The sequence below is a fragment of the Phoca vitulina genome, unplaced genomic scaffold (assembly GCF_004348235.1).
Source record: "Phoca vitulina isolate PV1807 unplaced genomic scaffold, GSC_HSeal_1.0 scaffold22, whole genome shotgun sequence".
NCBI lineage: Eukaryota > Metazoa > Chordata > Mammalia > Carnivora > Phocidae > Phoca > Phoca vitulina.
In genome coordinates, this window is record NW_022589725.1 from 20,757,580 (window position 1) to 20,783,978 (window position 26,399).

Consider the following 26,399-nt stretch of genomic DNA (forward strand, 5'->3'; position numbering starts at 1 on the left):
CCTGACCTCTAATTCTTTAGTGATTATGGTAGAGGCTTATTTCCAACATTTACATGGCATCAACTTTACTTCTTACAAAGGAATGAAATGAAATGCCAACCAGTTTTCACAGCGTGAGGTCTTTAGAAACTATTCTCCAAGACTGTGTTACAGACCTAGTCTATTTTCCCTCTTTAAGAACCAAGTCATTCATTTGCTTCTGTAGTATAACTTACTTTGACCTTTGGAGAGACTTCAGTTTTGTGAAACGTTCAGTGTGACAGCGTTATACTTGCCTAGCAAGAGTTCTTATTCTGGTGTACTGTTAGTAATCTGTGAGTTGTATATACTTCATTTCTCAGTATATGGATGGATGGTTGGATGGATGGATGAATGAACATGGATAAATAAATAGTAATGATTTGCAAAAATATTTTTTAAAATATCTTTCCCCAAATACAACCATATTCAGTTTAAAAAATAACCAATTCAGGAGATTCATTAACTCTCAGAAACATTCAATAAATGACAGTGACTTTCAGGGAGGCTTTTACTAAGAGTGAATATAGATTTTATATTAGAAGCCAATCTACATATCTTATACTGCATTAAACCTTTGTGCAGTTATGTTTAAAACATATTCAATTTCCTCCTCTCTGTGCACTCCTACCCACTAATTTTCTTTGGGGATTTTGATTTCTGAGCCCTGTAATATTCCCCATCAGGACTGCATCTGTAGACATTTTTTCAGCAGCAACTTGATGTTCCTGGTATAATTAATGAAGCTACAGAATATGTTTTGCTTTTCCTGCCTTCCCGGTAGGGTATTCTTTTCCCCCACTGAAATTGCTCAGCCAGAAGGTTAAGATTTGTAAACACCACTTTACTCTGAAAACTTACTTTCCCTCCTTCTAATTGTCAGTATTGTCTCATAACATCACACCTTTTATTTAATCTCTGGGGCCCATTATGTACATGATGCTTTGTGTAGTGCCAACACCAAAGGAGACAACCTCTCTCATTATGTAGAATGCCTGACAGAAACCTGAGCTGCTTTGAAACTTGAATGTCTCCAGAAGAAATTATTTACAAAGGGATTCTGGCTCATTCATTCTTTCAACACATATTTGTCAGTTGCCTTCTCTATGCCAACCACAATTCCAATGTTAGGGATACGACATTCTAGAATGCTGAGAGCCAGCATTCTGGGAGAAATAAACAGATAAATCACAATTATGAAGGAAATATATTGGAGGTTAGATGGAGATCTGTGTGGAAGAATAAAGCAGGAGGAGAGGGCATGAGTGGGGGAGATGGGGGTGTGCAGAGAAGGGAAAAAATCTGAAGGAATTTGCTCAATTACAGCAATATCATAGATTTCTGAGAAATCCCTTGGATCAATTTTAAAAATTAATCAGAACTAGAACTTGAACTTTCCTAAATATATTATTCCAGATTTGCATGCTTTCTTTCTTACATAAATCACTTGAATTTGAACTTTTTATTTATTCTTTAAGACAAGTGACTCTTAAAAGATTGATAAGGGAGAACACTGTTTTTCAATTTTTCTCTCTGTAGTTGGACTAAAAATATGGTATCTCTTGCAATTATACAACAGTCATAATTTTTGTTATGGAGCTTGACTTTCCAACCACTCTATACCCTAAGTATTAGCTTTCCCTGCTCCCTGGTGGGGCACTCCTTTTAATGTGCCAGGGAAATAGATGATTTCACCTTTTCCCTCTCAGTCGCATACTTCTCCCTGCATCCTCTGCTCCCCTAGGGACCAATGGACACATACACGTTTATTACCCCCTGGAACTCCTGGACTTCTGTTCCCCTCCATGGGATGCCTGACCTCTCTTGGGGGCCATGGGGAGGAGGTGAATATCACCACCCTTCCTTTTACTCTTCTACCACTAACTTCCAATAGTTCTCCGCTCCCGGCTACATGACTTGTGCGAAGGTATCAGCAAAGGAAACTAGCCAAGGCAGCAGAAGTTGATTCCTTGTGTTGTGATATGGGCTTCTGAAGGACTTTGACTTTTATTGTGAGGAAGATGGAAGCCATTGAGGGTTTTGAGCAGAGGATGGACGCAACCTGACTTAACCCTTTAGTCAATAATAGACCGCCTGGGGAGAGGCAATAATGGAAGCAGGGAGACCAGTGAAACTACTAAAATATTTGAAGTGAGTTGTTAGTGACTTGGACCAACATGGGGCTGCAGAGGAAATGAAAAGGAGTCTATATATATATACATATTTGAAAGAAGAATTGAGAGCAGAGGCCTATGAATTGTATGTTGCATGCAAGAAAAAGAGAAAAATCAAGGATGATACTAGAGTTTTGGCCCAAGAGAAATACCACTTACATCATAGGGAAAATCTAAAGTGTAACACATTTGGGGGTATATAGTAAGGGTTCAGTTTTTTATGTTCAGATTGAAATCATTATTAGACACTCAAGTGGGTATGTTGAGTTGGGTATACGAGCCTGGAGTTGAGGGCCAAATATAATACATTAATTTGGAAGTCATCAGGTTATACATAATATTTAATGAGACTGGATGAGATCAGCCAGGAAATGACTATAGATAGAGAAGATGTCCAAGACCTGAGTCATCACTACTCCAACATGAAGAGATTGAGATAAGAAAGAATCAGAAAAGGAGGCCAGTGAGGAGGCAGTGAGGTAGTATGTGTCATTGGAAGCCAGGTGAAGAAAATATTTCAGGGAGAATAAAGTGATCAACAATAGGGTCAAATGCTGCCCAAGATGAAGACCAAGAGCGGACCATTGCATTTAATGACATAGAGGTCATTAGTGACTTTGATTAGAGTAACTTCAGTGGAGTGGGGAAGTCAAACCCTATTGGAATGGGCTCTGGGGAATACTGACAAGGGAGAAAAAAAGAAGCCGAAAAGTTTGCTCTTTTTGGGGCGCCTGAGTGGCTCAGTCGTTAAGTGTCTGCCTTCGGCTCAGGTCATGATCCCAGGGTCCTGGGATCGAGCCCTGCATCAGGCTCCCTGCTCAGTGGGAAGCCTGCTTCTCCCTCTCCCGCTCCCCCTGCTTGTGTTCCCTCTCTTGCTGTCTCTCTCTGTCAGATAAATAAATAAAATCTTTAAAAAAAAAAAGGATTGCTCTTTTTTGGAAGTTTTGATGTGAAAGACAGCAGACAAATAGGAAGCAAGGTCCAGAAATGGTTTTTAAGATGTGAGAAGCAACAATATACATGTATGCTAATAGGAATGGTCCCATAGAGGGAAAACAATGTGCTGATGTAGGAAAGAAGAATTGCTAGAGCAAGTCCTTGAGTAGAAGACGCAGTAGGATCTCATGCAGAGCTCAGTAAACTACAGCCTAGGGGCTACGTCTGGTCCACCACTGTTTTTATACTTTTATTGGAACACAGCAATGTCCATTTTCACATAGTGTCTATGGCTACCTTCTCTAGACAGAGATGAGTAGTTATGGCATAGACCATATGGACCACAAAGCCTAAAATATTCACTATCCAGTCCTTTATTTAAAAAGTGTGTTGACCCTACCCTAGTTCAGAGAAAGAGTAGCTAAGCTCAGACAGGAGCAAGAGCATCTCATCAAGAAGAGAAGGAAGAGTGGAGCATATTTGGTAGAGATGCCAGTAAGGGATACACGTGATGGAGAAAGTTGAAGACATTTTCTGATTGCCTTTACTTTCTCCGTGACAAAGGACACAGAAGTCAGCAGCTGAGAGTAAAGATGATCTGAACCCTCAAGTCTTTCTCAGCACCAGTTGGTGCATTTCTTTGAAGGTGACCAGGGACTGCGAAAGACAGATCATTCACATCAGCCCCCCAAATAGTGTTGTTTTGAGCATATTAACCAATTTATCAGATCAGTACAGATTCTTCCATTGGTCAAGGAGCTTGAAGAAAAAAACAATTGTCTTCTACCTGCCCAATTCCAGGCTCTCTTTTGAATATTCTGTTTTTCTTTGAGGTGAGGGGCTACTCAGAAAGAGACTTCTAGTTGTGAATACTACCCCGTGTAGTCATGCAGCTAAACAGCATTGCAGTCATGTCATAAAGAAGATTGCTCTGAGCCAGGGGCTGGGGTTTACAGGATTGCCTGGTGGTGTTTACCTTCAGGTTGCAGGTATTCAGTGTGTAACTGTTGGGAGATCACTCTTCACTGAGAGAACCTCAGCAAGGAAGGAAATCTGTCTCATAGTTAACGAAGAGGATTCCCAGGGTGCAAAGACAGCATGTCTTCCCCCTGGGTTCTGGTCCCTTTCCATGGCTGATCCCTAGAAGCTCACGCCCTCCCTCAACCTCCCCAACTCCTATCTCCAGTCTTTGTTCAATGCAATATATTAGCAGCATACCCTACCACCCTAAGAAAGAGGATTGGAGATTCAGGCTCTGATATTCAGTCCTAAGTAGTCTGACACTCTGATAGGCCCTCTGGGTGGACATATTGTTGAACCACTGCCTAGTTTGGCAAATTTCCATCCAGGTGTTGCTCCAGTGTACTAAGATGCAGTGGACTGAAACAACAAGGATCCAGTGGGTTAAGAATGAGATGCCTGATGACAGAATTGTGCAGGGGAGATTTTGTGTTCATTTCTCTGCACAAGGTTTGGCAGATGCCATTGCTTTCCATCCTTAATTCTTTACACACTAAATTCTCTGAAACGTATAAATAGGAAAAACATGCAAATTAGCAGGAACTTAGCCAGATTGTTTTTTAATTTTTCCTGAAAAGCACTGATTATGACTATTTTGAAGATTTTTTTTTAAAGATTTTATTTATTTATTTGACAGAGAGAGACAAAGCGAGAGAAGGAACACAAGCAGGGGAAGTGGGAGAGGGAGAAGCAGGCTTCCCGCTGAGCAGGGAGCCCAATGCGGGGCTCGATCCCAGGACCTTGGGATCATGACCTTAAAGACTGAGCCACGCAGGTGCCCCAATATAACTTGATAAATTTTTGAAAAGACAACACACCCATGTAAATAGCACCCAGATCAAGAAATGGGGTATCACCAGCACTCCAGTGTCTACTCTACTAACATAACCGTAATTTTTTTATTAGAGAGAGAGAGCATAAGCAGGGAGAGGGAGAAGCAGACGCCCTGCTGAGCAGGGAGCCCCATGTGGGACTTGATCTCAGGACTCTGAGATCATAACCTGAGCCGAAGGCAGACACTTAATGGACTGAGCCACCCAAGGGCCCCTAACACACCCCTGTTTTGACCTCCAACTTTATAGATTGGTTTTACCTGTTTTTATAATCTCTGTAAATGGAATCAGGAAACATGTTTTGTTTCTGGTCTGACAACATTATTATTATTATTCAACATTATATTTATGAAATCCTTCTGTATTTTTTACATGTGGTTATAATTTAGTTCATTCTCTTTGCTAAAGAGTATACCATAATTTATTTATCTATTCTACAGTTGATGAACATTCAGGCAATTTCCAGTTTAGGACTATTATAAGTAGTGTTGCTATAAACATATGCCTTTCTGTGAGATATGTGTTGCTGATCATAGATCTTCATATGTTCAGTTTTCAGAGATAATGGCACTTTACCAAACTGTTTGAGCCAATTGGTATTTTAAACAGTAATTCACACATGCAAAAATAATGTTTAATAATGGATGTCTCTATGTTAATTTATTACATTTTGATGTCATAGAATAATGAGCTTTCCAAAGATATGCTCTAGAAAGTGAACATCAGCCTTGAATGGCTGTTATTTTAGACTTTTCGGGGAACCTCGGCCATGTCTGCAGCTATGAATGTCATAGAAAATATAGTTCACTCATTTTGAGAGTATGACCTGGGATTCCCTGGCAATTTTCCTTTCTTGCTTACCCACCATCCAAATAACGTGCAAGGTCTCTGAATTTCCTAACTAGCTCTCACATTTCTTTCCTTATCCCTCTTCCCCCTGCTATGTTGTTCAAATTCTTGACAGGTCTCACCTATAGGCACCTTCTACCTACTTTCTTAGAACCCTCTCTTTGCTCTCCAACTATATGTGCCCATCTGCGTAAGAATGATCTTAAAAAAAAAAAAAAAAAACCTCAAACCTGATCATGCTTGAAATCTTTTTCATTGCTTATTACCTACAAAATGAAGTTTTCTGTCTATTTCATTCATTCATTTAGTGAACAAATATTTATTGAAGGCCTAGTATGTAGCAAGCATCTCGGTGGACACTGGGGATTGATTAGTGACCAAAACAAACAGCCCATGCAGTTGCTGATAACTCACCACTTGGACCCTTGTACCATTCTGCTCCAGTAGCTCCTAACTACTTGTGATTCTTTCTGCCTTTATAATTTTAATTTTGGTGCCTTCAGAATTGTGTGCCTTGCTAGACTTCCCTTCTCCATTTCGTCCACCAGGAGAACTTCCAAGCCTCCTTAGGGACTCAGCTTAAATACAACTCATCCATCTCCCCCTCCATCCCATGATCTCCATGAATAATGGAGTTTCCTTCTATGCTCTTTGGTGAACCCCATGGATATTTTCTGTGTCATTTATCACACTGTAATTATCTGTCAGTGTATCTGAATCCTACCTGGGATTTATGAGCTACTTAAAGTCAGAAACAATAGCTTATTCATTTCTATGTTCCCAGGATCTAGCTTAGTGTATAGTAAGCACTCAGTACATGTGTGTTTGAGGAAACAAAAAAGGAAAGAGGGGGATAGAAAGGGGAGAAGGGGATTTTGAGCCCTTGAAAACAATTGACAGATCATGAAAAATTTTAAGCCGTGGGGACTTGGAACACATGTACTCTGATCTTCTCATTTTTTAGAGTTGAAGAAATTGAGGCCCCTTAGCTGGTTGCTCCAGGCCCTTTCTTCCCAGCACGGATCTCTCTCCACGGTTTGCCAAGGTTTTCAGTAGGAGTAAGGGTTGGCACTAAACACAGTGGCTTCCATTCTGTTCATCTTTCCCAAACTCAACCTTGTTCCTGCTCATGGAGTCATGGTCCCTATCACCCTCCCACACCCACCAGTTACAATGGCTTTGAAGAGCCAAATAATTGAGGCCTTTTAGGTGAAGGGCCTGAGAGAAGGTGTAATGGGGGGGAGTGCTTTTTTTTTTAAGAGAAAAGAAATCATTGTCTACAAAATGAAATTGGAAAAGAGAAGAGAAAGAGGAACCAGTGAAAGGATCTGCCACAGCCACCACTAGCTGTTCCTGATCTAGAACTTGATGAACTTGATTCATCAAAAACTGGGAATTCTCTTAGACATTCCTCCAAATTAACAGTGTATTTAAAACTGACTTTAAGAGACATGAGGTTCATATATATATATATATATATATATATATATATATATGGTATATAATTATATATATATGGTATATAATTATATATATATAATTCTGAGACATATACATTGAGATAAGAATTTTCAGACACTAATATATTCTGTACAAAATGTGTAATTTATCCCTTTAACTAGGACCAGTTTATGGTGAGTGAGCAGTGGGTGTAGGTCTGATTTTCTTTAAACAAAAATGATTAAGAAGAATAGAATGAGGTATCATACATTGTTTTCAGGAGTGTATTTTGGAACATAGTGGAAAATTGTGCAAGACCTCCTTGGGGGTAGAATATATATGCCAAAAGGATTGCCATTTACAAATGGATTATTGTGTTTTATGAGATCTTCACTCACTGCTACTCCTGACCTCCTCATACCCACAAAACGTGCCTATGTCATCTTAGGATATTCCCCCACCCAACTGTAAATAAGGGCCAAGTTCTCACCAAGTCAATACACTGTACTATTGGTTTTGGAATTTTGTAGTCGTGGATGTCCTTTGTTGGCAAATGAGAATCATTCCACGTTCTGCATTTGTATTTTGGATGAGTATGGAGCAGATGAAAGAGGCACATCTTAAACTTTTAAATTGTGAAAATGTCACCCATATGGAATGTCCGTACAAAAGTTTAAAAGTTCAAAAGTCAAAAGAGAGGCATTCATAATAAAAAGAGGAGGGAAAAGGCAACTTGGACATTAATCTCTTCCTTCCTTCATCTCTTCCTAAGAACGAACAGTTGTTCTTCTGGTGACTGTGGTGCGAAGCGCCCCGCCCTCCGCCTTCTGGGTGTCTTTTCTGCATTCCTTAAGCAAGGGCTTCTTTTGAGTCAGGCTGTGTTCAAGGGATCCACGCAGAGGAGTGCCAAACTGCAGGGAAAATATATACTCTAGGGCACAGAAATGCTTGTGCTTTCAGAGTATGGGCTGCTGTGAGGGCAAACCCACTTGTCCCCAGAAAGGAAAGTCAGAAAACTGCTTAAGCAGCAGTGTCTCCCCTTTCTTTCCAAACACTCCAGAACACAGAAATGACCTGCTGCCCCCTTGTTCCTATGCCTCCCTGTGGCTCGCAGCTGAGTAAGCCCCAGTTGTCTGTCTGTGTGGATTGCCTTGAAGCAGGCACGCAGATTAAAACAAACAAACAGGGACGCTTGGGTGGCTCAGTCAGTTAAGTCTGCCTTCGGCTCAGGTCATGATCCCAGGGTCCTGGGATCCAGTCCCACATTGGAGCTCCCTGCTCAGCGGGGAGCCTGCTTCCCCCCGCCCCGCCTGCCCTCCCACTGTTTGTGCATGTGCGTGTGCGCTCTCTCTCTCTGACAAATAAATAAAAAAAAAATTAAAACAAACAAAAACCATAATATTTTTGGAAGGAAGAAGAGCTCTAAAAACATTTGGCTTCCTTGTTTAATTACTGGGGGAATATATCTGGCATCCTCTGAGAGTGGCAGGTTGATCTGTGTCATCTACTGCCTTAATATCAGTTGTCATTTTTAGGTTCTGAATGCATCAAATGGTCCCAATGAACAAGCTGTCCCTGAGTATTAAAAAAAAGAAAAATTAAATACTTTGTCAATAATTTTCCTAATGGCTATATAATGATAGTCATTCATTCATTCATTCAACTAATACTCAATGGCCTGCTGTGTACTGGGCATGATTTTGAATGCCAGGGATAAGCTAAATAGACAAAAATGATTGTCTTCATGAAGCCTACATAATGGTGGGGGTGGGTTGACAATAAACACAATAAATAAGGCAATAAGGCAGTGTTGGGTGCTGGAGAGAAATAAAGTAGGAAATGGGAATAGACAGAGCTAGAAGGGGGGGCATATTTCAATTTTAAATAAATTGGTCAGATAAGGTTACACTGAGGTTATAACTTCTCAAGAAAACCTTGAAGATGATGGAGTGGGTCAAGTGGTTCTCATGGAGGAGAGCAGACCCTAAGACGGGTGTGTACCCGGCATGGATTGAGGAAAAGGAGAGCAGTGAGAGATGAGTCAGAGAGGTTGGGAGAGGGGTGACAGGTGACCCAGACAGTGGTGGATGGCCACTGTAAGAATTTGGCTTCATTTCCAGTGATACGAGTAACTTGCATCACTTTGAGCAAGGGATTTATTTGGTGTAATATATTTTAACAGGATTGACCTGGCTGCTCTGTTGAAAAGCCATAGTAGGGATGCGAACAGAAACAAAGGAGAGCAGAGTGCTTGAGGAGGAGGTAGTGAGAAATGGCTGGGTTCTGGATATACTTTGAGGGTAAAACCAAAAAAACCCACAGAACCATATTGATGGATTGGACACATGGTATGAGAGAAAGAGGGAGCTAAGGATGACGTCAGTTTTGCTGGTATTGCACTTATTGAGATGGAGAGCCAATTAGAGAGGGAAAATCAGAAAATTGGTTTTGGACATAAGGTTTAAAATAGTATTAGTCTAAAGCAGCAGAATAAGCACAGGTGTGACATGCTATCTCTCTTGAGATATATGAAAATGATGGTAAAGGAATATAAATACACAGAGATGAAGAGAACGAGATAGGTGACTACGAGATGACATATTTCAATAAGTCTGCAGAAGAAAATGAGGAGAATGCATGATGGAACAGAGTCTAGGTTCCATAGAGAACCGTAGCCACCAAGGTCACTGACCCACTCAGAATCAGTGGAGAGAGCCCCAGACTTGAGAACTACCAGCCCAGCGGAATAGGGAATAGGACTTGGGAATGGAAAGAAGGGCGAGGAATTAAAGGAATATGGACAAAACTATCAGCCCCTCCACCTGGTCCTCTTGCTCTGCGTCTAGAATAATTGATAGCCAATTACTTCCCAGACCAAAAAGCCAAGGGCTTTTGTGTGTGTGTGTGTGTGTGTGTGTGTGTGTGGAGGTAAACAAATTATTAGAAAAGAATCATGGTAGCCAACATTAGAGTCAAGCAGCCAGAGTAAAGCTCTTCTCATTCTAGAATTTATGGATACCACACCATAGTGGCTGGCACCCACATGCTTACCCAAAAAAGAGATCTACAAGCTGGTAATTCCCACTCACGTACTCAGAGCTCCCAGTTGGCCCCTCTCTTGTCCCCAGTCTAAAATGTGAACTAGCAACAAAATGTCCACAGGCTATTGAGAAAGCCCACACTATTGACTGATGAAGGAGCTAAGATGGACAAAATAAGAAATGATGATAGAAGATACAGGGATAATTCAAGAAACAAATAAACAAAAAATTAAAACAGAAACTATCTTCAGAGAGAATTTTGAATATATCACATTCATAAGATAAGAACAAGATGCTCTGAAAAATAGGTAACAAAAATAAAGTGGCTTTTTTTGGAAATTAAAAATAAGATAATGGAACAAAAGCCAGATTCTGTCTACATAACTGTTGTAAGAAGAGATTGAAGGAAATCTCCCAGAATGGGGAACCAGGCAGAAAACAAAAAAGGAAAATTGAAAGACAAAAAGGTGACAATAAGAGAGAAAAGATAAGGGACGCCTGGCTGGCTCAGTAGGAGGAGCATGGGACTCTTGATATCCAGGTCGTGAGTTTGAGCTCTACGTTGGGTGTAGAGATTACTAAAAAAGAGAAAGAGAAAAGGTAAGAGATACAGGCACAATCAACCTAAAGAGAGCAGGAGAAAAGGAGAAAACAGAGGAGAGGAAAATATGAAAGACATAATACCAAAAAAAAAAAAAATATATATATATATATATATATATATATATATATAAAAGGTAAAGACAGGTACTGTCTTGAAGTTTAAATAGCACATAGAGGAATGAACTAGGTTCAGGCAATACGAGTAGGAAACTGGAAGATATTAGATGCATGTAAAAGGCTTAAATTTCTTCTCCCCAAAAGAAAAGATAAATGGAAAAGTATTACCCAAATATAAGCCATGCTAAAAGCATGCAGGATTTTCAACAACTGAAGGAACAGCCCAAAAACGAAGTATGTTATCGTGGTATTGTTCCCTTTTTTTTTTTAAGATTTTATATATTTATTTGTCAGAGAGTGAGGGAGAGAGAGACAGAGAGCAAGCACAAACAGGGGGAGCAGAAGACAAAGGAAGAAGCAGGCTCCCCGCGTAGCAAGGAGCCCGATGCAGGACTCGATCCCAGGACCCTGGGATCATGACCTGAACCAAAGGCAGCAGCCGCTTAACCAACTGAGCCACTCAGGTGTCCCATGGGAATGTTCCCTTTTGAAAGCCACGCAGTTCGTGGTGTTGGAATTGTAACAAGTAGGACAATCAGAGTCTAATATATGAGCCTGCAGAAAATTATATTTGCATTTTTGTAATCATGTAAATTTTTATTTTATCGGTTTTGAACTTTTAGAATCAATTTATATGCACATAATTGAAGTCAATTATGGATCCTGAACAAGATAAAAACATTTCAACTTTGATCATTTTAAAAGTAAATTTAAGCTAACAGGAGTTGGAGGTAAAAGGATTGGCAGGTAAATGTCCTCTCTCACAGAGAAGTCAAGTGATGCTGTCTTGAATTGGTGGATTAAGAAATGGCTTATTGAGATTGTCAAGTGTCTGGAAAGAAAGACCAGTGGTGACAATTCTATCAGGAAGAAGGAGAAAGGGCAGATGGGAGATAGGATAGGAGATCAGAGCTGGATATTGATAGTTAAATTCTAAAATTGGTCAATCAAGAGAAAGCAGTATAAATAGATTAATTAAAATATGGAATTAACCCCCAGGAATTTAAGAATAGAAATGCTGAGAATAGCTGTCAAGAAACAGAACTAGGGTAAGAGTATCATAAGCAATCATTGCTTTTTCTTTATAGCCCCTCTGGACAATTTTTTTTGAAAATCTATATATGTGTTTCTTTGATAAATAATACATTTTTAGATTGCTACCATTTACTAAGCATGTGTTGTCGCTGTTACCGATCTAAACATTTAATATGAACTATCTCCCTTAATTGTCATAACAGCCTGTGAAGTAAGTCCTATGATTTCCTCCTTTTTATAAGGCAAATGAATGTTGTACAGGTTAAAAAACTTGCCCAAGACAGTTCTATCAGGCAGGGGTTACATTTGACCCTGAGTAATAGAAAACCAAAGTAAACAGTAGCTTAGATAAATTAAGGACTTTTTATTTGTTTGCATCTTGTTTGCTTTTTTTTTTTTTTCTTTCCTCATGCAGCAGGAAGCCTAAAGGTAGGTGTTTCTGGCATTGATTCAGTGACTCAAGGATATCAAGGCCTTGGTCTCAACCCTATAATTCCCACGCCATTTCCTCATAGATCAAGAGGCTTCTGCAGCTCCAGCCATTGCATGTGTGGTCCCAATAGCAAAAAGAACAGAGCCTCTATATCAGAAACCACATTTTCCTCTCAGACTTCTGCTGACGTGTGGTTCCTCGTGTGTCACATTGCCACCCTAGTTGCTGGAGATGTTGAAAAATGCATATTTTTCAATTATTATATATTGTTGGCCTGCATAATGTCAGGTTTCCGTGAGGAGAGAAGGGGAAAATGGATATTAGGTAGTACTGAGCAGTGGGTCCCACACTGAGCAGTGGGTCCCACAGCGAGCAGTGGGTCCCACAGCTAGAGAGTAGCAGAGCGGGGTCTGAAATCCAGTAAGACTTATTTTTAAATAAACTAGCAAAAGCATCAATAATATGAGGGTCAGCAAGAATTATTACATAAACTAATGACAGAATTTTAATTTTGAATTAGAAAAGAAGCACAAGTTATATTCAAGATTTGCCCTTCCACAGGCAGTGAGAAAATAAGCAAAAGGGAAGCAATTGGAGCCAAAAGCAAAGAGTAATTCTCCCAGTGGAGGAAGGGCTAACAGGATAGAGTCCTTACTGAAGGCCAAATACCCCTGCATCTAAAGGGAAAGAATCCAGCTTGTAAAACAATTTAAAATAAAGTTGGGGGATATAATTACAGTATTTAAAACAAATTGACTTCCAAATGAGAAAATTATATTTTAGCAGAATTCCATAGGTTAAGTTATAACTTAATGAGGAAGTACCTGTGTGTAGTTTACTAATCACATTTCAAGGAATGCAGTTTTAATTTTGTCAGAGTTCATTTAATGGATAACCAGCACCACTTTACTCCCAAGAAATTATGATTGCTCCTTTTATTCCACTTGATATACATCTTACCAAAGAAATTAGCTGGATTTTTTTTTCTTTAAAAATTTTTTTTCACTTGATCTGCTCAAACAGAATTACTTTTTAAACAATAAACAATGCTATCGATTATAATTACAGACCCTGCTTACATACACTTACTGTCTATAGTATGCAGCACTCCAGCGGATTCAAACCGAAGTACTCATTAGCATTGAAACTGCGAGGTTTAGAAGACATAATAGCGAGTGTTTTCATAAAAGTGACATGAGGCTTTTGGAAAGAACCATTTCAAGACTATGGCGGGTTGACATGAAAGCCATGAAAAGGAAGCTTTAGGGGTTTCATATGAGGGCACTCGATCAACATTTTCTCAGCTGTACAAATGAGCGATGACTCAGTCAACTAGCTGGAGGGGGAGGAGAGTGTCCCTCAGCTGACGCTCAAAACACATCTGAGATTCACAATGGTAGAGCTGAAAACCTCTCATCTTGAGAACTTAACCAGAGCAAACATCTTCCTCTTTTCTTCCACGCTGTGCCACAGATGCTGTTCTTTTCAGAGGCTTTATTCTTTCCCCTTTGAAGAACTCTGTTAATATTCATTTTAACTTGATTTCACCACATTAAATTTTTCCCATGGAGCAGGGCAAGGTCAAGAGGGGTTGGAAGAAGACTCAAGCTATACTACACTGTTACCTCCCAAAATGTGGATCCTTGCACTTCCACGTCTTGCAAATTGCACTTTTAAGTATGTGAACTCTTCCTTAGGTCATCAGGGGACCATGTACTACAGCAATGCTTCACTTATCTGGAAAAAGATAATGGCACAACAGTCCTTCAGAAGATAGCCCAAAGAATAAAGCAAAGCATAAAGCATGTCTATGAAGCCCACGTAGATGCCCTAAGCCCTAACCCTAAAACTTCTGTACTTTCCTAATAGGAGAGCCTCCTCAGCCCAATGTTGTACACGGTACTCTTGAGTTCTTACAACCTATTCCAGCATAGTTCCAATTGCAATAAGAAATGTGTAAAGTGATTATCTAAAACCCTGTAGCCGAGAATGGTGATTGAATACTTATAACAATGAGGAAGACATAAAAATTAATTTCAAAAGGCATTAATTGTAAGGCACGGATATAACTCTCTTTCATTGACACATTCATTCATTCATGAAGTCAACTCAAGTCAAAAGTGTGGATTTATTACCCATTTTATAAAAAGAATGGGATGCAGAACTATGAGGTCCCACACAAGGTATGAACACTCACATCCTTTTTTTCCACCTGCTCTTTTACAAGGTACTCCTGTGAATGGATATATGTAGTGTTTTTATTCTCTTCTGTCCTTCTACTCACTGCTTCTCCCTCAGTTCCAATGATTTGGTCTCCTGGATACTGCTAGGTTCTTACTTGACTAGACTGTTCTAGAAGTAGACCAATCAGAGACCTTTGCCAGGATTTTTCATACTGGAAGTAAGGTCATCAGACTATCTCTGGTGTTGGGAGGGGCCGTGTGTAACAACTTTTGGTGCAGTTGGTGGCCATGGGAACGAAGCTGATCAGTAGAAAAAAGAATGCCACCAGGTAGGAGAGAGCAATGGAAAAGCAATAAAGACAATCCCCTTGGCACATTTAGGCCCCAGTTTCCTGATGTCTTGTATTATACCTTTTTTTTACTCCTGCAGTTTGCTCAATTTTTCCTTCAATTACAGGAAATCTCCAGTGTCCCTGAGAAATTCTCCTATTTTCCAGGCTAGTTTGAGTTGTGCTTTTGTCAATTGTAGCTTAAAGGCATTTGAATCACATAGTCTTTTGGAAATAATTATGCACCTTTCCTTGATATTACATCATTTGAGTAATACAATTTTCTAGTGTCCCGGTAGTGATAATACTGGGTCCTAATATGCTTTCTGGTTTTTGTTTTGTTTTGGTAACTATATTTTATGTGACAACCATTTCTCTCTGAGTATGAGGTGAACATTTTGACTATAAAATATAAGACCTTCACTGCCAGCCAAAGCAGACACTGTACCAGAAATTTTACCGAAATTCTAAATGCTCTATGTAGTATCATAAATGCAGTGACTTCTCCGACAGTCCTTTCTGCTTTTAATGAAAGTCTTTATAACTCATAGACCATCTTTCACCATGAAAAGACTCTTTACTGTACCATCAAGACAAATGCTCAGTGAGATTAATTCTGATGCATGCCAGTAGGTGAGAGAAATGTGCTCAGCCAGGCAATGCAACTCTGAATGAGAAGCACAATGTTCCTTCTTACTCAAATCCCAAACCATTACCCGCTTATGGGCCTAGGTGATGGGAATGACACTGTTATCACTGATGGCAGTAGGGGTGTGCCAAAAAATGAAAAATAAATAGACAGCTATTTAAAGTTGTTAGGACCTTCATATGTCCCACAAATATTAACGTGTCTTGTATAAATTATTATTTATCCCAGAAACCTTTTGAAAATTAATATAATAGATTGAGAAATTGAAACTTCTGGAAGCACTTGCTTTGAGATTATTATCATTTGTCGCTCCTTTACTTTATTAAGGTAGCATGGACTCATAATTTCTATGTATATTCAGTATTCCTTTTAGAATATTTTTCTTTCCCCAAGAACCGACTGCATGAAGACATGTTTTAGGGGACAGAGGCCACATTCTGCCTTTTCTCTGTGACTCCAGGTGCTTGGTCTCAGGTCACAGCCACGATCTGGGTGGGTGCCTTGCAAGCCACGATGCCCCGGGCACCATTTATAACACAAAGCCACCGTGTGGCACTTTGTTTCTCTCAATAGGAATGATACTGAACCACAATCCTGTGCTGAACCTCAAACCTCAAACAAAAACTCTCCCCTTTTTAAAGACAATAAGCACAAATACCTTAAAAGTGTGTTAAGAATGTTAAGAGGAAATTTGCAGAAAAGAAAAAGTGGAACAGGCCCGACATATATAAAATGATGCTCAACTCTGCTGGTAAGTCAGGGATGCCTATTTTTTTTTAAAAGATTTTATTTATTTATTTGACAGAGAGACACAGCGAGAGAGGGAACACAAGCAGGGGCAGAGGGAGAGGGAGAAGCAGGCTTCCTGTGGAGCAGGGAGCCCGACGCGGGGCTCGATCCCAGGACCCTGGGACCGTGACCTGAGCCGAAGGCAGACACTTAACGACTGAGCCACTCAGGTGCCCAGGGATGCCTATTAAGACCACTGCAAGATCCCACATTGCAGACATTAGATTTGTCAACATTTTCTGGAAGTCTGATAATGGCAAATGTTTTTGAGAATATGGTAAAATGCAAGCTCTCCTACACTGCCAATGGGAACTTGGCGTCCTTCCCACTTTGATGAGCAAGTGTCAGCATCGGGTACTGATGAAGATACATGGATTCTAAGAATTAATGATATTCACCCTAGAGAATCTCCCAGATGTGATTAGGGCAACAGAAAGTAAGTTTATGCAAACCAGACTTTCTGGAGGAAGAAACCATAAATGTCCATCAATAAAATAATGAATTAATAAACTACATTCCTATAGTGGAATAGCATAATAGTTAAAATTAATTAACTAAACCCACACGTAGAAGCAAGGATACATTTAAAGGTATAATGTTGGTTGAAAATAGCCATTGACCAAAGATGCATACAGTATGATATGATTTATGTACTATTTTAAATATACAGGGGTCCATCCATACCAAGGACCAGCAGACTTTTTTCTGTAAAGGGCCAGATAGTAAATACTTTGCCCTTTTGGCTCTCTTGCAAACCACTCAACTCTGCCATTATAGCCTGAAAGCAGCCACCGACAATATGTAAATGAACAAGCATAGCTGTATTTCAATAAAACTTTATTTACAAAAACAGGTGACAGGCTGGATTTAGCCCTCAAGCCTTAGTTTGCTGAATCCTGATCTATACCACATGAAAATAGATTTGGTATTGATATCTACCTTTTGAGATAGAACCTGCTCCTGGAGAAAGGGAGAAAAATGGGATCAGGGAGAAACATTCTATGCACAGCATAGAATTAATCTGCACTGCTACATCCTAAGGATATAATTTTTAAAAAGTACTAAAGTAAATATGGCGCAATGTGGACATTTATTACATTTTGATCTGTGTTAGTTACACTATTATCTGTATTTCTGTGTATAAGAGAAATACATAATAGTGAAAGAAAAGAAAGGTAAAATAAAGACACTGAAATATTAAAGGTAACATAAATGAGAACAATAGGAAGGAGAAATGTCTGCAAGAATTCTGTTTCTTCCAGAAGACTCTGTCTCTGTCTGTATACCCCCTTGCAGTGACAAGTTAAACCAAGAAGTTAAGAGGTGTGAATGCCAATGGGAGAAATTTCTCTCTGTTCTCAGAACTAGTCATCACGGTTGAACTGCTGCATGATTGGCATTTGGATCTAGGGCAAGGGTCGAGCATGTTGTGATTGAATCTCTCTTTACATTGGTTAAGGCAAGTGTGAATAGAAATTGTGACCTACCTCTATCAAAGTTCCAAGACTTTAGACTTACATTTTGTGACTGACCTCACCCCCTCTCCATTTTATCTCCTCTAACGTCATCCTTACAACATGTTGTTAAGGTGTTTACTTCATAAACTCCATAGTTTGCTTCATCATCATAGTACAACGGTAAGGTGTATAGATCCCAGCAGCAAACGTCCTGGATTCAAATCTCAGGTGTGCCTATAATGAGCTGTGTGACCCTATGCCAGTCAGTGAATGCCTCTGTGCCTCAGCTTTCTCATTTATACAAATGGGGTGCTAATAACAGAATTTATCTCGTAGAGTAGTTGTGAGGTTTCAACGAGTTAATTATTTGCCAAATACCTAGAACAATGACTAGCCCCTTGTAAGTGCTGAGTCCACGTTTTATACAGAATACAGTGAAGTGGATTTACTTATCTTTTTTATCTTGTTGAACTGTATTAGCCACCTTAAAATTTTCTAGAACAAAATGACAGAGTGCACAGTATCTGAGAGTACAGGGTTTGGAGCCCAAGAAACCAGTGATTTAATCCCAAATTGTGACTTTTATCAGCTCTGAGAATATAAATAAATCTTATAAGTGCTTTGAAACTTGGAATCCTCCTCTGTAAAATGAGGCTAATAACAGTACCTAACTCCTAGAGAATTGTTGTAAGAACTAATGAAGTGATCGGATGCAAAGGACTTAGGTCAGTGCAGAGTAAACACTCAAACAATACCTCTGAGAGTAATTGACAATTGTGAAACAATTGTTGGTGGTATTAAGCAAACACATAAATCCTGTGCCAAGAATGGTGGAACTGAAGTGGCTTTAGAAATAAAAGTGCGTTGGGCGCCTGGGTGGCTCAGTCGTTAAGCGTCTGCCTTCGGCTCAGGTCATGATCCCAGGGTCCTGGGATCGAGTCCCACATCGGGCTCCCCGCTCTGCGGGAAGCCTGCTTCTCCCTCTCCCACTCCCCCTGCTTGTGTTCCTGCTCTCGCTATGTCTCTCTCTGTCAAGAAAATAAATAAAATCTTTAAAAAAAAAAAGAAAAAGAAATAAAAGTGCGTTGACTTTTCGACCTGGTAGGAAAACTTGGGATCTATAATAGTGTCAAGCCCGGCATCTCAGTAAGTGTGCCCTCATCTGCGTGGTGAGGGAATTGCACAAACGGTCTTGCAGATGTTAAGGCACAAACATGTGCCCTTAAACTCCAGATGAAATTCCATGGAAGTTGACCTTCAGATATGTTTTCTCTCGTTCAGGTCTCTGTTATCCCCTGTGTGCAAAAAGATTGATCATAAAACAGAAAATGTCATTTAAGAAGCTTCAGGGTTGAAATAGTAGAAGCAGAGCCAAGCTTAGTGGTAATCATCAGAATCTTGTCTATCAAAGTAGAAAAACCAACCCTCCAGATTGAAATAAGAAGCTGTCCTTCCAGTGCCAAACTCATCAGGGCAGAGCATTGGATGTATGAGAATCCTGCCAGGGTGGGATCGGTCTATCCTGCCGCAAAGCATATGCCATAATCTCTGAATGAGCCGAGGCTACTTTAAGCAGCTCTGGCCACAGTTTTTTAGCCATGTTGTTCTTAATGCAGCTGTGAGAGCCTTTTGGTTATTTTCAAACAAATAACCAAAATAAGTTCTTTATTTGCTTGGGGATCAAGCACAAAGATTAGAATAATGTTTCCTAAACCAGGCCCTGGCACACCTTGCTACTCAAAATGCAGTTCCTGGCCCAGCAGCATGCTCAAACAAACATTAATATAAAAAAAAAAAAAAAAATACAAAGGTTTCTTGAAAAATAAGTGGATTCTGAGTCCAAAGATCTGGTGTGGAGCTTAAAGTCCTTCATTTCTACCAAACTTTCCATCAGTGCTGCAAGTCTACTCTAGAACCTTGCTGCTCCTAGCATGGTTCAGCAGACTTCGCTTGGGATGCACATTCTCTGTCCCCTCTCCAGACTTCCTGAATCATCATCTGCATTTCAGCAAGACCCTCCACCCCCTCCTGCCCCCAGCAGTTTCTATGTACATGAAAGATTCAGAAGCACTGCTCTAGAACATATAGGAATCCATTCCCTCAAGGCTTTGGTTGCACAATGTACCCAAAAGTCCTGAGATATGGTATGCTGCTATAGTAAACTCTAGAGGGCTCTGCCTGTGTCCCTTCCAGTCCTTTTCCACTTTCATACACAATGCTTCACTTCCAACAGCCAGGACCCTTGTCTCTTTGTTGGCTGCTCCCTCTGGATCTGGAACCCCCTTTGCCTACTATCAAAGAAACCAGGAAGTGCCTGGGGATTCCATCCCCTCCACTAGCCCTTAACCAAGAATAACAGGCACAGGCATTACCACACTCCAGCTCCCTTGTTCTTCATCAAAAACTCAACTTGATGTGTGGTCTATATCAGGATGGAGAAAGCCAAAGTTACCATCTGCCTTCTTCCTTCTTCCTTCAACCTTTCTACTCCCAATCCTGCTCAGTCCCCTATAAAGGTGCCAGAAAACCCTTCATAATAAACCCTTCTTCATAAATCCTTGTCTCAGGGTCTGCTTCTGGGGAAACCAAAGGAAGACACATGTTGTTTTAGCTCAGTGTGATATAGACTGAGACCAGTACCCAACCAAGAGTTGGGTGATTTCTAAAGTTCCCTTGGTCATTGCATTAGTGCCTGAATCTCTGATGTAGCCTGGGTCAGATCTTTTGAATATCTCAAAAGGCTGCAGGAAGCCAGTGAATTCTAAGAATTCCACACTTGGAAATTTAGATGCTCACATTCTGAGAATGTGATGAAAATAAATTACACTTGACTTGCTGAATGAGCTAACTGTGGCTATGTGGTAAAGGTGGTGATGATGCTGTCCTTCAACTGGTTTGATAAAGGACCCATAAAAAGAGCTAAGGATCTAGAAGACCTGACCAAATGCTACAGCCACAGCCACCAGCTACCTGTGGCTGACTGAGTACCTGGAAGGTTGCCAATGCCAACTGAGATGGGCTGTAAGTGTAAAACCCGTACCTCACTTTAAAGACTAGGCACATAAAAAGAATACAAAATATCTCAATTTTATGTTGAGTACATGATTGGTAATGTTTATGAAATATTAGCTAAAAATATATATATTAAAACTAGTTTCACCTGTTTACTTCTACTTTTTTAATGTGGCTACTAGAAATTTTTAAATTATATATGTAGCTCACATGGTATTTCTATTGGGCTGGGTATAATAGAGACCTTACCTTTTGACCTAAAAGGTCAGACCCAGTTTAAATTTCCCCAACTCTTCATAATGCCTTCACCGTACCTATTTCAGGGTGGAATTGACCCCCAGTAAACATACAAAATGGTAAAGTTCCCATCGAGGTAGGAATGTCTAAAGTTTGACCCTTAGCTCAGAAGCTATTATACCAGAAACATATTATAAAAACCAGAGCTAGTAGTTACTCTTAGTTTAAAATGATCAGACTTGAGGAAATTTATTTTAAAGCTGTTAAAAAGTTATTCCAATTCTTCTGTGCTCATACATAAAGTGTGGTGGTCAGTTCTTTTGCTTCACTCACAATTACTCTGTGCTGTGATCTTCCAAGCCCTCCACCAATAGTGTATAGGGGTCAAGGCCCCCAAAATTCTCTCCTAAACTGGGACAGCTTCTTAACTGAGTTCCTTCTTTTTGGTTTCTCAGCTTCAACTCCATCCTCCAAATGGCCACCAGATAATCTCCCTACACACAATCTGGCCTCAGCTCTCCTCATCTCTCACCCAAAAATGGGCCTTCAGTAATTTCACATTTCTTGCTAAATTATCTCCAGATACTGCAACAGACTTAAATGCTCTCCATACTCTGCCCCAACTCTACTTTTCTCATTGCAACTCACCTTCTTTTTTCCAATTCCTATTAGACTCCTCCCCATTCTGTCTGGGTCCTACTATGTGTGCTTACCTCTGATTTTTCTCCCAGTTTTCTTTGCTTAGAATTCCCTCTTCCCTCCTTCAGCACTCTATACCCCAAGTCCTAGCTCAAATGTCACTGTGTTACATGATGGTATATTATCAGTGCCTTAAGTCAGGAGGCAAAACACAGAAGGCCAACAAAACAACAGCAGAAATAATACAATGAGATGGAAAAGCTGTTGAATTAAAAAACATGGTTTCTTAGCTCTCTTGTCTTCTCTTAAAGAATGGGGGGGGAAAGATGTTAATTTTGTGTTCAAAACCATCACTCAAAATGGAACTTCAACTTTTTGTGTGGATTTGCTCTTTTCCATTTTCTTGGAAGCCAAGTGAGATCACTGGTGAATGGTTTGAGGTAGGGATTAAGATTAGGGGAGTAGTGAGGGACTGACAGAATTGGGAGAGTGTGACATTGTGACTGCAAATGATTTCAAGAACTTCTAGAACTGTAATTAATATTTAAAGGTTCCCTGGTATAGCTGCTTTGGCTTGAGTAGTAAAGCAGGAAGATTACATCTGCAGGTGTACTGAAAATATATTTGACTATATTTTCAACTTTTCTATAACTATCTATTTATAATGCTAGGAAAGTAGTAAAAAATACTTGGTTACTGAAAGGCAATCTGCCAGTTCCCTATAAATAAGGATTTTTAAAAGCAGACAAATTTTGTTTATGTGTAAAGAACATTTCCTTAGAAAGGAGCAGTAACTCGGGGACTTGAATTTAATTATGTCATTTTTACAAAAGAAAGAAAGAAAGATCGAGGGAGAGAGGGAAGGAGAGAGAGAGAGAGAAAGAAAGAAAGAAAAAAGAAAGAAAGAAAGAGAAAAAAGAAAGAAAAAGAAAAGAAAGACAAAAAAATCCCTTAGGCATACAAATTGAACTAATTTGCCCTTCCTGGTAGCCTAGCTAAAAACATGTGTCTAATGACTGGAGAGTATTTAAGCTAATGCAAGTGTGATTTACATCTTTCAGGAATGGACAAATGAGGTTTTCAGTTTGGCAACAAACCTGCTGGCCCAAAACATGTCAAGAGACGCATTTCTGGAAAAAGCGTAAGTAGCTCTAATTTTATTACTAAGGGTGTTGCTTCTTCTGAGTCAGTTTCCTTTCTCCTTTGTGAGTCTTTTGTTTATGCTGCACCAGCTTCGCACATTGATAAACATAAACTTCCCTTTGGGATTTGTTAGAGAACTGATACCTCCACTGTTTGGAATTGGAAAACTTCCAAGACAGATCGCTCTTTTCCTCCGAGCTGCACATCCGTGTTAGGCTGAGCTCCTCTGAATGTCAGTGTCTTTGACACACTATAAGGAGACACGTCCAAATCCCGGCAGCTGTGCTCAGAACCAAAAATTATTAATTTCAGAGAGCCTTTTGCTTCTACATAGGCCTGTGTCATATCAATTATTAATCTGACAAAGGGAAAGAAGAACATACGGTACTCATTTCTCTCCAGTCTTAGATCTCTGATAGATGCTATAATAACTTCCCTGCCTACCTAAATCAATAGGCTGATGTCCTGATTCCTGCCCTTAGACCATCACAGAAAGTGTTAGGAAGAAAAGAGAAAAAGATGTGGAGGAAGGCACAGAGTGAAAACGAGAAGGAAAGAGAAGCAAAACAGGATTACCCAATCACTCTGGAATTACACAGTCTTTCTAAAAATAATTTGACCAAGGAAAATAATGATTTTTGCCAGACGAGCAGCAAGGAGAGCTGGCTGTGTTCACTTTGGAAGCTATGGATGGCCAGGAGGTTGGGAAGCCTTGAAATCAAAACCACAAGCGGAAACATTACTAGTCCTCTATTTTATTACCTTTCTCTTTTTCCTCTTCTTCTGTAAGACATACCCATCATTCGAGACCTAAGACTCCAGCCTACATTTCTTTATTACTCTTCTGTGAATTCCTTTTACTGTTAGTACTCCATAGGTCTTCACTTAAATGTTTTTTTCATGTGATCATCTCCTCTTTAGTTTGTCACCTTGAAGACCCTTCTAATGCCTCCCCCTACCCCCTTCCTTTCTTCTTTCTTTTTACTGACTCTGATCTCTCCATCCTTCAACTAACAGACGTTTCTAGAACATTTATTGTGCCAGGTGATATTAGTCGAAGGGGACACGGAGATAAAGAAGACGTCTTATCTGGAACGTTGCATGTTATAGCCAGTAAACCTCTATTTGGCTAATCATTATCGATTGCAAATGTCCCTTTCCAACAAGTGTCTCCCTACGAATAGCTGCTATGGACATTCTAGAACATGCCTTTTGATGAATCCGTTATAAGCCTTTCTGCTACCTCTACATCTAGATGGGGGATTGATGGGTCATATGCAGTTTCCTAAAGTGGTAATCCCAATCCACACACCCATCAGCAGCGTTTGAAATTTCTGTTGCTCTGTCTCTCTATCCACATGTCCAAAAGCAGTCGAAGAGATAAATGCAGTAGTTATATTGACACAATCAAATACTTTGCAATGAGAGTGAATGATCCACAGCTATAAGCAAAAAATGAGGATGGATATCAAAAACATAATATGGAACGAAAGAAGCCAGACACAAAAGGATGTGATTCCATTTATATAAAGTGCAAAACCGGCCAAAAAGAAATGTATGTTGTTTGAAGTCAGAATAATGGTTCCCTTTGTGGGCCTGGCTCTGGAAAGGGGCATGAGAGGGGCTTTTGGGATGCTGCTAAAGGGAGAAGTTTCTATTTCTTGATTCGAGTGCCGACTGCAGAGGCCTGGACAGTTTGTTGAGATTCAGCAACCGGTGCATACGCATGAACACTTTTCTATATATTTTATTCTTTAATAGACAGCTTTTTAAAGATTAAACACTTTCTTTTCTGTTTCTCCAACAGCTATACTAAGCTTAAGCTGCAAGTCACTCCAGAAGGGCGCATTCCTCTCAAAAAGTAAGCTATGGGAGCATTTCCCAGTCAGTGTTCATGTTCTTTTCTCAAAGATTTGACTCTGTGCCATGGCTCTGTTTTGTTTCTCCACTGGCCCAAGTGGGAGCCTGAGAATGCATGGTAACCCCGTTCTCCCTCATGCCCCATGTTCACATCAATGCAGCTGGTTTCCTCATAGAGATTTTACTGTGGCATCATTTTCAAGAAACAACAAAGCAGGAAGAGGGGGGAAGGGGTGGGGGAAACTTACTGTTAAACCCAAAAGGCCTTTAAGATTCAGATCTGTTCTAGGAATGGCAATTGGGCGACTTCAGTGTCTCTTTCTACCAAGATGATGCTAGCCTTGAAGGAGGGGCTGCAAACTCAAATGTCAACAGAAACCAGTCAGGGAATTTAGGGGATGAAGCAAACCAGGAGCCCGAAGAACTGGAGTGAAACCCCATCTGGAGGAGACAATGACAATTCAACTCTACCATATTCCTTGTGGGACTGGTGGGCTCTGGACGCTAGATTTTGTCATGTTTTGATAGATCCCATAAATTCAAATTCTTATATTCAATTCTATTTTTAATATAATACTTAAACTCTATTTGTCAATAAATTGACCACTTTTTTATTGAAGTATAGCTGATACACATAAATTTTCTTTTTTAGAATGCATCCTTAATCTTTACCCTTTGACCTACTAGCTACTCGTAGGCTCCTGTTCATTGCAATGTTAAATTATTATTAATAATAGTAGTAATTACTTGTTTCTTAATAATGTTAATAATGTAAACCTTTAGAGCAATAGGTAGCAGCAAGGAGACCGAGTTATCAAGGATGTATTTTAGTGCTTACTCTTAGAGGCTATTTAGGGCAATGTTTTTTAATTGGGTCATCACCTTTGCCTCAAGATGTTGATTTTATATTAAACATCTTCATTTTAAAAAGCACATACATAGATCTTTTAGAACCTATATGCAGATGCATGAAGCAGTGGATATCTTGAATGACAAAAGGGTTTGATTCAATGGGATACTGTCAGTTGGTATCATCTATAAACCTATGATCCATAACTCAGGGTTGTGATTTCACTTCACAGCATATACCGCTTGTTCTCAGCAGACCGGAAGCGAGTCGAAACTGCTTTAGAGGCTTGTAGTCTTCCATCTTCAAGGGTGAGCATGTTGCTTTTCTAAAATTAGCACTACTAAATAGCTGTGAATAATTATACTGAAATATAACTTGCCCCCGTATTACCCAAACACTTTTTTAAATTAAGAAGACCATAGGACTCACTTGTTAATATTTACAATGTATGGAGCCACCATAATTATATTTTCTTTCATTCCCATAAACCCAATATGTTGATCTAGAAAGACCCTTGTTCTTTGTAAATAATGATTTTTAAGAACCATCTAATATAAAAAGGTATTGACCATTATTGTTAAGAATTTAAACTTCTCCTTAATAACAAATCCTTTGTTGATGTCCCTGGAGATGTTAGCTAATAATTATGGATTATGGTTAGGAAGATATTTGAAATATCCATTTCATCGCATTCCATCCTTTTTAAATGTCTAGTTTTAAGAGGTATAAGTTAATACGCAATTAACATGGTA

General features: G+C 39.7%; 1 protein-coding gene across 3 annotated transcripts in view; it reads left to right on the forward strand.

Moving 5' to 3' along the window:
• Nucleotides 1–26,399, forward strand: part of PLCB1 (phospholipase C beta 1) — a 667,247-nt gene that overhangs the window by 430,128 nt on the left and 210,720 nt on the right. For all 3 annotated transcript variants that reach the window (XM_032419622.1, XM_032419621.1, XM_032419623.1), the window contains 3 exons: nt 22,856–22,935; nt 24,745–24,798; nt 25,880–25,955. In XM_032419622.1, the coding sequence (XP_032275513.1) occupies nt 22,856–22,935; nt 24,745–24,798; nt 25,880–25,955 (210 nt within the window). The remainder of the gene's footprint in view (nt 1–22,855; nt 22,936–24,744; nt 24,799–25,879; nt 25,956–26,399) is intronic.